General features: G+C 37.4%; 1 protein-coding gene across 1 annotated transcript in view; it reads left to right on the top strand.

The window, feature by feature from the left end:
• The window catches only part of LOC109073305 (collagen alpha-2(V) chain-like), a 31,787-nt gene that overhangs the window by 15,674 nt on the left and 1,835 nt on the right, over positions 1-14,278 (top strand). The window contains exons 2-51 of the mRNA XM_042764491.1: positions 1,026-1,247; positions 1,384-1,400; positions 1,485-1,517; positions 1,619-1,651; positions 2,118-2,171; positions 2,278-2,364; positions 2,543-2,620; positions 2,836-2,880; positions 2,973-3,026; positions 3,731-3,784; positions 3,879-3,932; positions 4,022-4,075; positions 5,407-5,460; positions 5,663-5,707; positions 5,872-5,925; positions 6,059-6,103; positions 6,197-6,250; positions 6,411-6,509; positions 6,615-6,659; positions 6,789-6,887; positions 7,066-7,119; positions 7,261-7,368; positions 7,472-7,525; positions 7,607-7,705; positions 7,816-7,869; positions 7,963-8,061; positions 8,136-8,189; positions 8,324-8,377; positions 8,507-8,560; positions 8,644-8,697; positions 8,821-8,865; positions 8,957-9,055; positions 9,419-9,526; positions 9,610-9,663; positions 10,137-10,190; positions 10,280-10,333; positions 10,421-10,474; positions 10,613-10,720; positions 10,813-10,866; positions 10,943-10,996; positions 11,092-11,253; positions 11,327-11,434; positions 11,661-11,768; positions 11,870-11,923; positions 12,010-12,117; positions 12,196-12,249; positions 12,340-12,447; positions 12,616-12,669; positions 12,751-12,857; positions 12,933-13,240. Coding sequence (XP_042620425.1) covers positions 1,026-1,247; positions 1,384-1,400; positions 1,485-1,517; positions 1,619-1,651; positions 2,118-2,171; positions 2,278-2,364; positions 2,543-2,620; positions 2,836-2,880; positions 2,973-3,026; positions 3,731-3,784; positions 3,879-3,932; positions 4,022-4,075; positions 5,407-5,460; positions 5,663-5,707; positions 5,872-5,925; positions 6,059-6,103; positions 6,197-6,250; positions 6,411-6,509; positions 6,615-6,659; positions 6,789-6,887; positions 7,066-7,119; positions 7,261-7,368; positions 7,472-7,525; positions 7,607-7,705; positions 7,816-7,869; positions 7,963-8,061; positions 8,136-8,189; positions 8,324-8,377; positions 8,507-8,560; positions 8,644-8,697; positions 8,821-8,865; positions 8,957-9,055; positions 9,419-9,526; positions 9,610-9,663; positions 10,137-10,190; positions 10,280-10,333; positions 10,421-10,474; positions 10,613-10,720; positions 10,813-10,866; positions 10,943-10,996; positions 11,092-11,253; positions 11,327-11,434; positions 11,661-11,768; positions 11,870-11,923; positions 12,010-12,117; positions 12,196-12,249; positions 12,340-12,447; positions 12,616-12,669; positions 12,751-12,857; positions 12,933-13,240 — 3,819 coding nt within the window. The remainder of the gene's footprint in view (positions 1-1,025; positions 1,248-1,383; positions 1,401-1,484; positions 1,518-1,618; positions 1,652-2,117; positions 2,172-2,277; positions 2,365-2,542; positions 2,621-2,835; positions 2,881-2,972; positions 3,027-3,730; positions 3,785-3,878; positions 3,933-4,021; positions 4,076-5,406; positions 5,461-5,662; positions 5,708-5,871; positions 5,926-6,058; positions 6,104-6,196; positions 6,251-6,410; positions 6,510-6,614; positions 6,660-6,788; positions 6,888-7,065; positions 7,120-7,260; positions 7,369-7,471; positions 7,526-7,606; positions 7,706-7,815; positions 7,870-7,962; positions 8,062-8,135; positions 8,190-8,323; positions 8,378-8,506; positions 8,561-8,643; positions 8,698-8,820; positions 8,866-8,956; positions 9,056-9,418; positions 9,527-9,609; positions 9,664-10,136; positions 10,191-10,279; positions 10,334-10,420; positions 10,475-10,612; positions 10,721-10,812; positions 10,867-10,942; positions 10,997-11,091; positions 11,254-11,326; positions 11,435-11,660; positions 11,769-11,869; positions 11,924-12,009; positions 12,118-12,195; positions 12,250-12,339; positions 12,448-12,615; positions 12,670-12,750; positions 12,858-12,932; positions 13,241-14,278) is intronic.

The following is a 14,278-nucleotide window of genomic DNA, read 5'->3' as shown; positions in this document are numbered from 1 at the left end:
AAAGTCTGGCTTTTAATGTGCATATATGAATTTGGAAGCACGAGGCTAGGAATAGACCAAATGGTATAAAAGAAGAGAGGGGAAAAAAACAAACATTTAAAGGAATAGTTCACCAAAAAAAAAAAAAAAAAAAAAAAAAAAAAAAAAATCCTTAAAATGATGGTTGAACAGCTTTTTTTCAAAGACTTGATTGTGTTTATGGGGTACGGTGTAACGTGTACATGCTTCGTTTAAAAACAACAACAAAACATTATTTTGACACATTTTACCTTTATCCAACACCGCTGTTTCCAGTCTTGTCAAAATTCTCTGTTGAGTTCCTGGTTCAATGAAGCCCCTCCCTCAGAAATACACAGTTAAGCTTAGATTGGTTAGCTGGCCCAGTGTGTTGTGATTTGCTAACCGCCTAGTGCATGTTGTCCAGAAACATCACACCCCCTTACCATTACGGGTTATTGCATATTCCCAGGGGCAGGGTTTATGTAAACATCAGGGTTAGTGATGTCACAAACCTGGGAAGAAGCTTAGTCCCTCCTTTTTTTGTAGTCCTTAAACAGGGATTTCTTTAAAAGAAAATATCTTCCTTTGCATTGAACACTGAGCTTCTTAACTTTGCAGACGTTATTTATGTTCTAACAGGAACATTACACACTAACTAAAATGAAATCATAATCAACCACCCCTTTAATTTTTGTTCTTCTGTTTAACATTAAAGAAAATATTTTGAAGACTGTGGGTAACCAAATAGTTGCTGACCCCCATTAACTTCCATTATATGGGGGTAAAAATATATAAGCCTATTATTGAAGTCAATGGGAACCAGAAACATGATATAACTTTAAATAGAAAGTTACTGTATTTTATTGATGCTTTTAGAAATATACCTATAATAATACATGTTAAAACTAATTAAATACAACTATATATGACAGTTTTTTATTAACAAGGAGTTTTTAATAAAAATGTGTGTGTGTGTGTGTGTGTGTACACAATATTTATATAGTATTTACCTTTTTTGCCCATAGAGGATGAGTTGAGCTGTACTGAGAACGGACAGGTGTACACAAACAAAGACATCTGGAAACCTGAACCATGCAGGATCTGTGTTTGTGACAGCGGAACCATCTTGTGCGATGAGGTGCAATGTGATGAAGTGTCTAACTGTGCAAAGGTAGTAATCCCAGAAGGAGAGTGCTGTCCTATTTGCCAGAGTGAAACAACACACAGCACTGGCAATGGCAGACCAGGTGAGGATGCGCACCACAAAAACCTTCAAAATAAATTTATATTCATTTAGCATCTTCATGCAAATCTATAGGGTTTTGAAATTTTTGAATGGATAAACAGCAACTATTTTTTTGTCTATTTCCTTTTTCTTGTCAGTGGACAGAATTGCCAAGGTATGCTATAAAGTTGAATAACTATATAAATACATTTGTCACTCCAGTGTCTTGTATTTTGAGTTTTACTCTTCTTGATTTCAGGGTCAGAAAGGAGAACCTGGAGATGTCCCAACTGTATGTTTGAATGAACATGTATCTTACATGAAGATGAGGATATATATATAATAATATTTGTACAGTTTGTAAATAATACAAAAATTCAATCTTGATTTTAGGTTATTGGAATAAGAGGTCGTCCTGGACCAATGGTAGGATTTCTTGATTTACTTTTGTAGGGTCCTGATCAATATAAACAAATAGATCAATCAAACGGAACCAATTATACAACTGAACATATGATAAAATAAGTGCTTCAGTGTTTTCATGCTGTGCTTTGTGCAGTTAATCAGTCACATACAGGACCTAATAGATTATTTGATATATATTTTCTGATGTCTGGACACTAGATGGGGACAGAGCACAGCTCAGTTTATTTTCCTTAAGCTGGTTTGGTCTTTATATGAACTTTTCATGTAACCTTGCTAATAAATTATTTAGAAATTTTATACACTAGCAAAAACTCTTCCAGTCTTCTCGGAATCAGAACTTTATGTGTGACAACTATGACAACAATTTCCACAGACTAGTGCAATATTACTAATGCTAACAAGACTTTTTTTTTACTTTACAAGTTTTTATTTACTCTAATTATGTAATTTTATTCGTATTATACAGGGGCCTCCGGGAGCTCCAGGGTACAGAGGAGACAGTGGATCCAAAGGTCGACCTGTAAGAAACAGCAAATTAATTTCAAAATGTGATTAAAGATATGAAATATTGTGTAATATTATTGTAATTTTATGTTATTTTAGCCAGATTTTAATGTCTGTTGTAGGGTCTCAGGGGTCCCCCGGGATATGATGGAGAGCCTGGTGTTCCAGGACAGCCAGGAGAGCCAGGGCCCCCAGGACATACCCCAGGAGTGAGTTTATAGTTTATATAGCTTCATTAATCATCACAGGCCAGTTGAAAGTAGGACTGCAAGAAAGAAGCTAAAAAAAAAAAATAAAAAATAAAAAAAAAACGAAGAAAAAAAAACACAATGGTTACAATAAAGAGATAGTTTCAATTAATAAAGCCCCATGTCCTCTCTTACTTAGGGTGAGTTGTCTTCACATATGGCTGGAGGATTTGCTGACAAAACAGGAGCCCAGCATGCCATGATGCCTGGAGTTCGGGTAAGTGGAGATTCTGTCATTTAAACAAAACTATACATCATATAAGCCACAGACTTATGAGGAACATTACAAGAAATGTATCATACTCACATCGCTGCAGTGCTGTGTTAAAAGAAAAGGCTGGATTAGTACAGAATGAGACAACTGCATCATTTGATTGGGGTGCTGTGCTGTGTTCAAAAAGTGTGGTTTCACAAGCCTATATTTTTCAATAGGGGGAGGCAGGAGCAAGGGGACCGCCTGGGCCAAATGGAGCACCAGTAAGTATTTATTTGATAAGAATTCTTTGTTACACATTTCAGGTCAAAAGAATATGACTTCTAGCAGTAGCATGTTTTTCAATTTCCCTTAGGGGGTGCCAGGACCACAGGGACCTCCTGGTGATGTAGGAGATCCAGGGCCAATGGTGAGGGAACATGATAAATTGTCTACTGCCTGTGAAGACTTCATAATTTACTGGGGGCAGTCTGCCCCACACTCTTTATTTCAAAGCAAACATCAGCCAGGTTGAACTCAAAAAGTACTAGCTGCTTGATATTGAAGGTGGAAGAGAAGGCTGGTCATTTACTCCCCCACCTACAATCCCTGCCAGTACCGAGACTCAAACCCGTGACCTTTGGGTTAAATTAATAATTAAATTTAATTAATAAATTAATGTTATTTAATGCATTAACTAATGTTAACAAATTAGACCTATTAGACCTTATTGTAAAATTTTCTTCTGATCACAAAACCAAATGATTTTTGCAATTTTTTTTTTTTTTGAAAATGATATGTTAAATATCCTTATACTAAGAAAACTTTGAACATTATGAGGCACAGAAGACGGCGGGATCTATTCTTAGCCATTTTTTAACAAGTGATTATTAGACAGGTTTTTATTGTTTAAGAATTAAATATATTTTAAGGGTGTGCACCAATTATGAGGTAGTGAGATGACTAATAGCTGAATTACACCTTTCAATGCTGCAGAATCAGACTTTCTAATAAATTCCATGATCATACTGATTCTGGTAGTAATGCATTACTAAATGAGCACTCCATGTGTACAAAGTATCATTGTTTTTATGTTTAATCATCTTTTGGTAATGACTGTTCTGCATTGTAAAGGGTGGTGCTGGCCAGAGAGGACCAGAGGGTCCTTCAGGGAAGCCTGGTGAAGATGTGAGTAATCTATGCTGTATTATGAGAATCCTCACAACAATGTGGAAAAATTGGATGTGAAATTGATTTTTTTAATTTACTTTTTTGGTCACAGGGAGAAGCAGGGACTCCAGGAAGTGCAGGAGAAATGGGATTTCCTGGATCTCCTGTAATGATTGCCATTCTTTATTAGCAGCTTTTATCATTGAAAGTTGTTGCTTGCGTTTAGTTTTATGTTTGTATAACTTTTATATTTAGGGATCAAGAGGATTTCCAGGGACACCAGGGCCACCAGGCTTAAAGGGCCACAGAGTAAGTAAATTCTTAGGCTCTAGTTTTTTTTAATTGAATCGTGGTTTCACTTAAAAAAAAAAAAGTTACAACAAAGACAATATGACTAACAAGGAATAAGAAATGTTTTAAGATTCTGGAGGTCACTAATCAAATAAGCTAATTTGTGATATTGACCATGTGAACTCGTTTTGCAATAAATTGCAAGAATACAAAGTAGAAGCATTGTTAGTAGTCACAGATTTTTGAACCTTGCTGTTTTATATGCTCTCTCAATGTTATATCCCACTTTTGTCAAGTGTGAGAATTTCATTCTCTTGGTCTGGGGATCTTTTCAAGGTGCTATTTTCCTCTTATTGAGTGCATTTCAATATTCAAAGCTTCACTGTTTTGGAATTACTTACAGATCATCCACCAGGCCACCAGTTTGGTCTTGAATACATCACAATACATCATATGAAATACCTGTAAGCCAAGTCAGACTTCACACACAAAATATTAAAGAACAAAATATACAATCATCATGTTCGACAATAAGTAATTGCAGTTTATTTTGCACAAGCACCGACCAACTATTCAGCACAAAGTTCCCTTGGTTGAAAGCCAATTCATATTAATACTAGAACAGAATGTAGAATTTACAAATAATGATTTTCAAGTTACCAGTGTGTTGGGAAGGTTACTTTGGAAATGTAATAGTTTACAGATTATAAGTTACCCTATTAAAAAAGCAATAAGTAGTGTAACTATTTCAATTAATTTATTAAAGTAATGTAACTGAGTACATTTGATTACTTTTCTAAATTTCTAATGAATGTTTTCAACTGTTAACCATTTTCAGATATTTAAATCAGACTTTCAAAATCCTCAAAAAACAAACAAACCAACAAAAAAAACCTTGAATTAAGATAATAAACCTTTTTTAATTCTATAGAACAACCACCACAAAATCAGACTTTAGCATCTCTTTTTACTTTGAAATCGTCCTGAGGTTAAATATAGATTTAAAATCGTAACAAGATATAGTTTAATAACTATGATACTGTTTTTGAAATCAAATCTTTGCATAGAAAATATTTCTCTCTCTCTCTCTCTCTCTCTCTCTCTCTCTCTCTGTGTGTGTGTGTGTGTGTGTGTGTGTGTGACTGAAAATATTCAGATGTAACCCCCTTTAAGTAACTGTAATTTATTTACACTTTTTTCTCAGTAACTGTAACAGATTACAATTACATTTATTTTGTAATTAAACTCAGTTACATTTAACTAGTTACTCCCCAACACTGCCTATTGTTACTTTTAGGTTTCTAGACTCTGACAAAATAATAATCCTGCTATGTCCTTTCATTATTCAGGGGCACCAAGGACTAGCTGGTCTTAAAGGAGAACGTGGAGCTGTGGGATCAAAGGTTTACCTTATGCAAATTTACTTCATTATTAAGTAGCCGCTCACTATAAACTCTAACAATTAATACTGACAAAGCTTTAAAAGAGCAGAGCTGTAAGGCTTCATATTTAAATATTTTTAATAAACACAAATATTAAATATGATTGTATTAACCATTTTATGTTTCTAAGTACATTTTCATCATATATTATTTATTATTTTAGGGTGAATCTGGTGGACCTGGTGCAATGGGTGCCCCTGGTCCTATGGTAAGAAGACCACATCCCAATACATTGTAAACTTCATTTAAAGTAGAATTACTGATGTGAATCCAGTAAATAAAAAACAGATGTTCTTCATTCTTACACTGCCACAAATGCTTCTATCTAGCCTTATTTCCAATGAAATTAAAATGGCCTGTTGCTAATTGCAGGGTCCCAACGGAATGCCAGGAGAAAGAGGACGCCCAGGCCCAAGTGGCACACCGGTGAGAACAAAAACATTAATAAGTGATAGCACCTTTCCGATAACTTTAATAAGAGCTTCTGAGAATAATAAGAGTAGTGTTTTATTATTATTATTATTATGATTATTGGTTATATTTTTCTTTTGTTTTTTAGGGTATGCGTGGTGCTCAAGGAAATGTTGGAAAACCAGGTCCAATGGTAAGAAATTTTAATGAACCAAAGGATAATATGTGACAAACAAAGCAACTACAAACCTTGTGATGCTAATCTCTAATGGTTTAATTGTTTAAGGGTCCTTTGGGAATTAATGGTGCCCCAGGGTATCCTGGAGGCCCAGGCATGAAGGTGGGTAATGATAACAAGGATCTATACATATGTTTTGATTAATAGCATTTTTACATATATAGCTATTAATCCTATATATTGTAATAGTTCAGCTGAACTTTAACACTCCCTTAAATCATTGTTAAATCTAGAATTAAAAAGGAATATAATTGCTTTACAGGGTCAACCGGGACCTACAGGTGTGAGGGGGCCAGAGGGGCCACAGGGACAAAGAGGAGAGACAGGACATCAAGGCAGATCTGGACCACCTGGACAACAAGTATGTTTGTGATTGTCATTTTGTACATTAGTACATGATCAAAAATACAACGTCAATTATTTATTCATCTGTGATGCAAATTGAGCATGATAATGAATTTTTCAGGGGCCTATGGGCACTGATGGTGGTCCAGGTTCCAAAGGCCCAGTGGTATGTTAAAGAAAAAATATATATTTACATAATACATTAATGAAAAACAGCAAAAATGTTAAAATAATACCGTTTTCATTGGATTACAAATGCAGATATTGGCAACTAACACAATATCATTTTCTCTAGGGAGCTCCTGGTCCTCAGGGTCCTGTTGGTCTGCTGGGCCCAAATGGCCCACCAGGACCTCAGGGAAGCACTGGACAGCCTGGGATCAAGGGTCAAGGGGTAAGGCATTCTTCGCTCATGTTGTGGCAAATGTATTTATGGACTGAAGATTTGTTGTGTTCATATAATGTAAAATAGCTTAAAATATATGTATTATTTGTGCCCTAAAATGTGTATAATTAAGAGCAATTAAGAACATTGAATCTCAAACTAGTCTTTTGTTTTGTGTTGTGTTTAGGGAGATGTTGGTGTTCCTGGATTTAAAGGAGAGGCTGGACCTAAAGGAGAACTTGTAAGTTTTGATTGAATAATACTGTAGACCTATATACATGTATCTTTTTTCACACAGGCTGAAGAATGCAATTTCTATATAATGTCATCAGACATAATTACAAAAATAGCAACTGTTTTCTAAAAGTTTTTTTTGTAATAGGGTCCTCCAGGAGCACAGGGAGTAATCGGACCTCAGGGAGAAGAGGGAAAACGTGGGCTCAGAGGGGATCCAGGTTCTGTTGGCCCACTCGGACCTGTTGGTGAGAGAGTGAGTCTAGTTTTCTTTTTATTGCCTTTACAAAAGCAGACTGCGTGAATGTAAATTTCGAAAACCACCTAAATTTTCATGGGGTTTTTATTGTCTAATATAGGGGGCACCTGGAAACCGAGGCTTCCCTGGTCAAGATGGCTTACCAGGTCCAAAGGTAATAAAAGAGTTCAATTAAATCCAAAGTATTAACTAGTTGAATTTAATTAGCTGAATACTTTTGTTCATAATTATCCAAGGTGCACAAGGTGACCGTGGAATTACAGGAACTTCTGGTCCTAAAGGCTCTACTGGAGATCCAGGGAGAACAGGTGAACCAGGTCTACCAGGCGCAAGGGTGAGTGAAATTGTTCATGTGTTGTGTCTTTATCAAAGAAAAGTCAAAGAAGAATGCACCAACTCCTTCAAATACATCACTAATTAATTTTTTGCATCCTCTTTTTTCAGGGTTTGACAGGTACACCTGGAGTTCAGGGTGCCGAAGGAAAGCCAGGACCACTGGTACATTTAGCTGATGTTTTCCATTCATGACTGGAATAAAATATTCACATTTTTAACAGAAAATAAAGAAATGTTACTATTCACCTTCTACAGGGTGCTTCAGGTGAGGACGGGCGCCCAGGGCCTGCAGGGTCACCTGGAACAAAAGGCCCTCCTGGAACTATGGGATCAATAGGCCCAAAGGGTTTTAGTGTGAGTGGAATTTTGATTCATTTATTAATATATTCTCTATAAGTACATGACTTATCATTTGAACAATAATTTAGGGGGATCCAGGAAAGCCAGGTGAGCAGGGATCTGCAGGAGTTTCTGGGCAAAGGGTGAGTTACAGCAGTTAAATGTATTAACTGCAAAACAACATGCCAAAAAAAAAAAAAAAAAATTTGAACATCCGAGCAATCACATTGTTATAAATGAAATTGAACTTTACCGTTCAACTCTGACTTTCTTGTAGGGAGCACCAGGCAAAGATGGAGAAGTAGGCCCAGCTGGTCCACAAGGTCCACATGTAAGTGTGCTATTTTGTCTCTGTATTCCACAACCATCTGATTTTGCTATTGTTTTGTATAGCTATTAAACTTACAATTAGACAAGTGCAATTAGAGTACAATCTATGATTTTATTTCTTGATTTTCAGGGTCCAGCAGGTGAGAGAGGCGAACAGGGACCTCCTGGAATGCATGGCTTCCAGGTGCTTGATTTATTCAAAATTATTTTTTTCTTTCTTATTTATCTGGCTCTTTTATAAGATCAATCTCCTTACCTATTTCACAGGGTTTGCCGGGACCAGCAGGTGCTCCTGGAGAGGCAGGAAAACCTGGTGATCAGGTATAGTTAGTTCACTTCAATATAGTACAGTACATCACTAATTCCTTGAATAAATGGATGAAAACGACAAATGGGACAAATGGCAGAAAACAATGCTAAACAGATATTAATCTCTCTGTCAAGGGTATTCATGGTGAAGGCGGCCCAGTAGGCCAAACTGGGCCAAGGGTGAGTTCTAGTTTTACCATAAAACGCTTCTGTAAACACACATGGTTGAGGTCAAGACATGTCCTTATTGGTCAGTCATTTCATTTAACAGGGTGAACGTGGGATTCCAGGAGAAAGAGGAGAACTGGGACCTCTTGGTTTGTCTGGAGCCAAAGGTATCCCAGGAGCACCTGGTCCTGATGGCCCAAAGGTAAAACTAAATATCTCTTATTAGTACTGAGACACAAGAATAATGCTTCATCTGCTTTAATTATTTCAGAATAGTATGGCCCACAGATTTCAAGTATTTGTTTTAATGATCTAAGAGATGAGTCAAAATCATTTTCTCTGTGCTAATCTACCACATCCCAGACTGATGACGGATCTTAATGTACTGTAGATTGAGCACAGAATACACTAGAATACACCCAGAAATGAGCACATTGCATCAGTTTCACTATGCAGCTACTTCATTATCCTGACATATGTAGTTGACAAAAGTTGTTTTTAATGTTTTTAAAATGTTAATTTATCATTCTGTTAATTTTTTTTTATTATTATTATTTTTTTGTAGGGTAGCCCTGGGCCTTCTGGTACAGTAGGTGATCTAGGCCCTCCCGGTTTGCAGGGAATGCCAGGTGAAAGAGGGATCAATGGCCCATCTGGTCCAAAAGGAGAGAGAGTGAGTTGCAAAATTAGATTTACAGTGTGCACATAGATATTTTTATATTTGTAGTTCTTTAATTAACCTTTTTCCACATTTAGGGAGCTATTGGTGAGAAGGGGTCAGAGGGGACTCCTGGAAGCGACGGTGCAAGGGTAATTATTTGTATTTTTAAAACATCTTAATCAAGTGGTTATCAACTAGTGGGTTGCAATTCATTCTATTGGACCCAATGACAAAAAAATAAAATAAAATAAAAAATAAAAAAATACAAATAAAATAAATTAGCTATGATATTAATCTATTCCTGTGGAATTACTGTCATTTTGATAATTTCTCTTCAGTACAACTTTAGAACCACTGCCTTCATTTATCTCTTATTGATTTTCAGTGACATAAATTTGAAAGAAACATTTCAAACTGAAAAAAGCTGAGATAAAAGCATAAATCTCAATATCAAACAGAAACAAATGTAACATAGACATGTTAGTAATTGAACAGAGGATGAACTGTAAAAGACTTGTTCAAGCAGGCCCGATCATAGATGCATGCACAAAATTCTCTGTAGATGATGCTTAATATGCATGAAAAGATAATCTCATACTTACAAGTTGTCTTTCACATGTAGGGTTTGACAGGCCCAATTGGCCCTGCAGGACCAGCTGGTCCAAGTGGTGAAAAGGTACACACACCTTCTGTCATATTATTATCTATATTTTATTGTAATATTGTTTTCTTCTACTACATAAGTCTAACGTGGTGTTTTAACAGGGAGAACCAGGCCCTAAGGGACCACCTGGACCACCAGGATCAAGAGCAATGCCAGTGAGTTGATATACAGATACAAAAGGCAACAATGTTTCAAATTAGCCAAATGTATTGATTTAATAACAAATATTTGTGCTAAAACCGGGATCCCGTGGTGAACCTGGACCAATAGGTGCTGTAGGCTTTGTTGGACCAGCGGTAAGTATACATTTTGAAATCTGACAAAAAAACTCATGGTTGTGTGATATTGTATGCATTAAATATGCAAAAATGCAAAGCTTTTTTCAGATCATTGAGTAAACTGGTTCTGAATCTGGTGTGCTTTCAAAACCACAGGGTATTGATGGTCAGCCTGGTGTGAAAGGACCACCAGGAGAGCCTGGACAAAAGGGGGATGCTGGATCTCCTGGCCCTCAAGGTTTGGCTGGTCCTCCAGGGCCACAGGTGACAAAACACTTGCATAAATATGGTTTTCAGAAGGTGCTATGAAGACGCTAGTGAATTAATAATCTCCTTCTTAATATGTGTGACTACAGGGTAATATTGGTGTGGCTGGACCAAAGGGTGGTAGAGGAACACAGGGGGCACCTGTGAGTATAGTTGTGATAACAAATACTGTATCATGCATTTTTAATGGCTAGTCAGTTAACAAACCTTAATGTTTAGGGCCCAACAGGTTTCCCTGGGTCTGCTGGAAGAGTTGGCCCACCTGGTCCAACGGTATGTTGCATGGATTACAGGGGTTCACAATCACAAATCAGAAATTATGAAAATCCCAAACATTTTAAAGTTTTATTTAAAATGTATTTTCTTAGGGTCCTATTGGTGAACCAGGTCCACTTGGTCTTCCTGGGAAAGAGGGTCCTCCTGGTCTTCGAGGAGACCATGGACCCCCAGGACGCCAGGGAGAGAGAGGTCCCCCTGGGCCTGCTGGAAGCCCTGGAGACAAAGGAGATTCTGGAGAAGATGGACCACCAGTAAGTGCACCAGTTGTTTCTCAGGTGAAATACTAAAGTGTAAAAACAGAATCTTAATGGTTATTTCCATTAGGGACCTGATGGTCCGCCAGGTCCTGCTGGAACAACGGGGCAAAGAGGAATTGTAGGCCTTCCTGGTCAAAGAGGAGAACGTGGAATGCCAGGACTCCCTGGGCCAGCTGTTAGTATCCATTACAAAACATTCAGAATTAGTTAAATAATTAAATAAATACATTTTGTTGTTACATGCTGTAATATTAAAATAGTAAATAAATACTGAATAGAAATTGAAATTTGCCTCAAGTACTTACTGTTCCCTATGGTGTACATGCTGTACTAAATGACATCTGAGTTTACTTAGTTTTTTTAAAAGACCTCCACTAATTTTCTTGCTCATGACTATGTAGGGTCCTCCAGGAAAACAGGGCACATCAGGAGCCTCGGGAGACAAAGGACCTCCTGGCTCAGTTGGGATGCCTGGTGCTAATGGACCTAGGGGGGATCCTGGACCTGATGTAAAATTGATTTAATATAATTGCTAGATAATCACATATGTACTGCCTAGAGTTAATTGGCACAATAAATAAATATGCCAATTTTTGGTTTTGATTATTAGGGACCTGCTGGGTCTGATGGCCCACCAGGAAAGGAAGGTGTCATAGGAGACCAGGTGAGACCTAAAACCATCAAATGACCCATGTCCAAATCTTAAATTCAAGCTGTGCCAATCTTACAAAAGCTGCTTAATTTTTAAAGGGTGATCGAGGAGATCCAGGTCCAGAGGGTGCAACTGGATCTACAGGACAACCTGGTTCCCCTGGTCCTGTCGGTGCAACTGGAGGAATTGGAAAGAGAGGAGAGCCTGTAAGTCTCATATTTTCTTATAATTGAATATATACTAGAATGCATTTGGCTCATGTTTTCTTCACGCTGTCTTGGCAGGGTTCAAAAGGACCTTCTGGCCCTCCGGGTTCTGCAGGAAAACGAGGACTCATAGTAGGAAACCTATGACATAACACAATATGGCATTATAAGAAAGGCTCCAGTTACCTCAAAGTTGCAAATAAAAACAACTGCTCCTATTTGGGACCGCAAGGACCAAGAGGAGATAAGGGAGATCTGGGTGACCATGGAGAGAGAGGACAGAAGGGTCACAGAGGATTTGCAGGCTTACAAGGTCTTCCTGGACCACCTGTAAGTTATAACAAAGATCCCCTCTAGGTTTAAAGAAAAAAAAAAGGTTATTTCAAAGCCTCCATAATTTGCTTGAGTCCTGTAATTCATTAAATATAGAATATCAAGCAATATAATATAAGTGAAGCCTTTTTCCATCGTAACATTTTACATTAACTTCATTTTTAGGGCACAACTGGAGAACAGGGAGCTCCAGGCATCTTTGGTCCAAGTGGACAAAGGGTATGCTTTTAACTTGTTTAATGTGAATGATTTACAGCTAGTCAAATGCGATTAACATGAAATAAACAATTTGTCTCACAGGGACCTCCTGGGCCCATTGGGCCATCAGGAAAGGAAGGGTACATTGGACAGCCTGGACCTATGGGACCTCCTGGTTCAAGAGGAGTTAGTGGTGATATTGGACCAGAGGCAAGTTAAACTTTCCTGCCACTTCACATGGCATCAAAACTTAAGACACTAACTTATTTTTGTGTCATCATGATGGGACCTCCTGGAGAACCTGGCCCACCTGGCCCTCCTGGCCCTGCTGGACCTCCCACTGCAGCTTTGGAAGATTTGTTTGGTGGGCCTCAAGATTATGACTCTGGTCCTCCTCCCCCAGAGTTCAGTGAGGATGAGGCTCTTCCCAAGAGTAACTCAACAAGCATGTTCCAAGCTGATCCTGGAGTTCAGGCTACTTTGAAGGCTCTGAACAGCCAGATTGACAGCATGCGTAGCCCTGACGGTAGTAGAAAGCATCCTGCCAGAACTTGTGAGGACTTGAGACAATGCTACCCTCAAAAAAAGAGTGGTAAGTTAAATTAAGGGTATTGCACAGGCAGGTAATTCATTACTGAATGAAGTAGACCACTGACAAATCAGTATCCTACACAAACCAACTCAAGCTCATTGGAAAAAAATGTGCTAGGGTGAAATTTATGAAAAATGATATTACGTTAATATCCTGCATGTTTCGTGACAATTTTAGAGTGAAATGTCTAGTGAGTGGCACTAAAAACAGTTTTATCCAATCAGGTGAATAGACTTCTGAAATGAAATCTCTGGGGATTGGCGCTAAAAGGTTAATGAAAATAATGTACCACCTATATAATCCTTACCGTAAACCTATGCAATAGTGTTAATGAAAGCTAATGGGAGATAAAAATACATTTGCTGAATCAACCATGGCATTTGAGTGTGCTTCTACAAGTGTTTGAGGTCTTTTATAGTGACTCATCTTTCATGGGACTCACTCCTGAATGCTCGCATTGCAAGTGCAATGTACCAGGTGAGCTACCAAGCAAGTTTCCTACATCAGAAAAGCTTTATATATGGAGCTGATTATTTAATGCAAACATCAAAATGTATTAGTTTACAAATCATTGAGGTCATAACATAGTATTGTGCAAGAAGCCACATGAAAATAAGTCTTTATTAATTAATAATCTACTACTGTAATCCGAATTTGTGTGAAAATGAATAAAAGTGGTTGTTTTACTATTCATTTCAGCTGGAAACTACAGTATATTATATGTATAGGTACGTTTTTTGAGTTTAACAAAAATGTAGGCAGAGGCACGTCTTTTCAATGAGCTTAGGTTGACATACAGTCAGATATACTGAATTACATTCATACACTTACTATATATTATATATGGGAGAGAAAGAGAATGAAACACAAATACTAAACTGTACTATTGAAAACTATACTAAACAGTGCTACAGTTTTTACAGTATGTTTACAGTCTTACTATTCTAACATTGTCATTGTGGCTTTGTAACTTAGTAGCTGCTATTTTAATAAGAACCAAAACAATTACCAGAATATTATCAGTTGTAATCAAACAAA

The sequence above is a fragment of the Cyprinus carpio genome, chromosome A9 (genome assembly GCF_018340385.1).
Source record: "Cyprinus carpio isolate SPL01 chromosome A9, ASM1834038v1, whole genome shotgun sequence".
Taxonomy (NCBI): Eukaryota; Metazoa; Chordata; class Actinopteri; order Cypriniformes; family Cyprinidae; genus Cyprinus; species Cyprinus carpio.
This window is presented reverse-complemented; position numbering and strand designations above follow the sequence as displayed.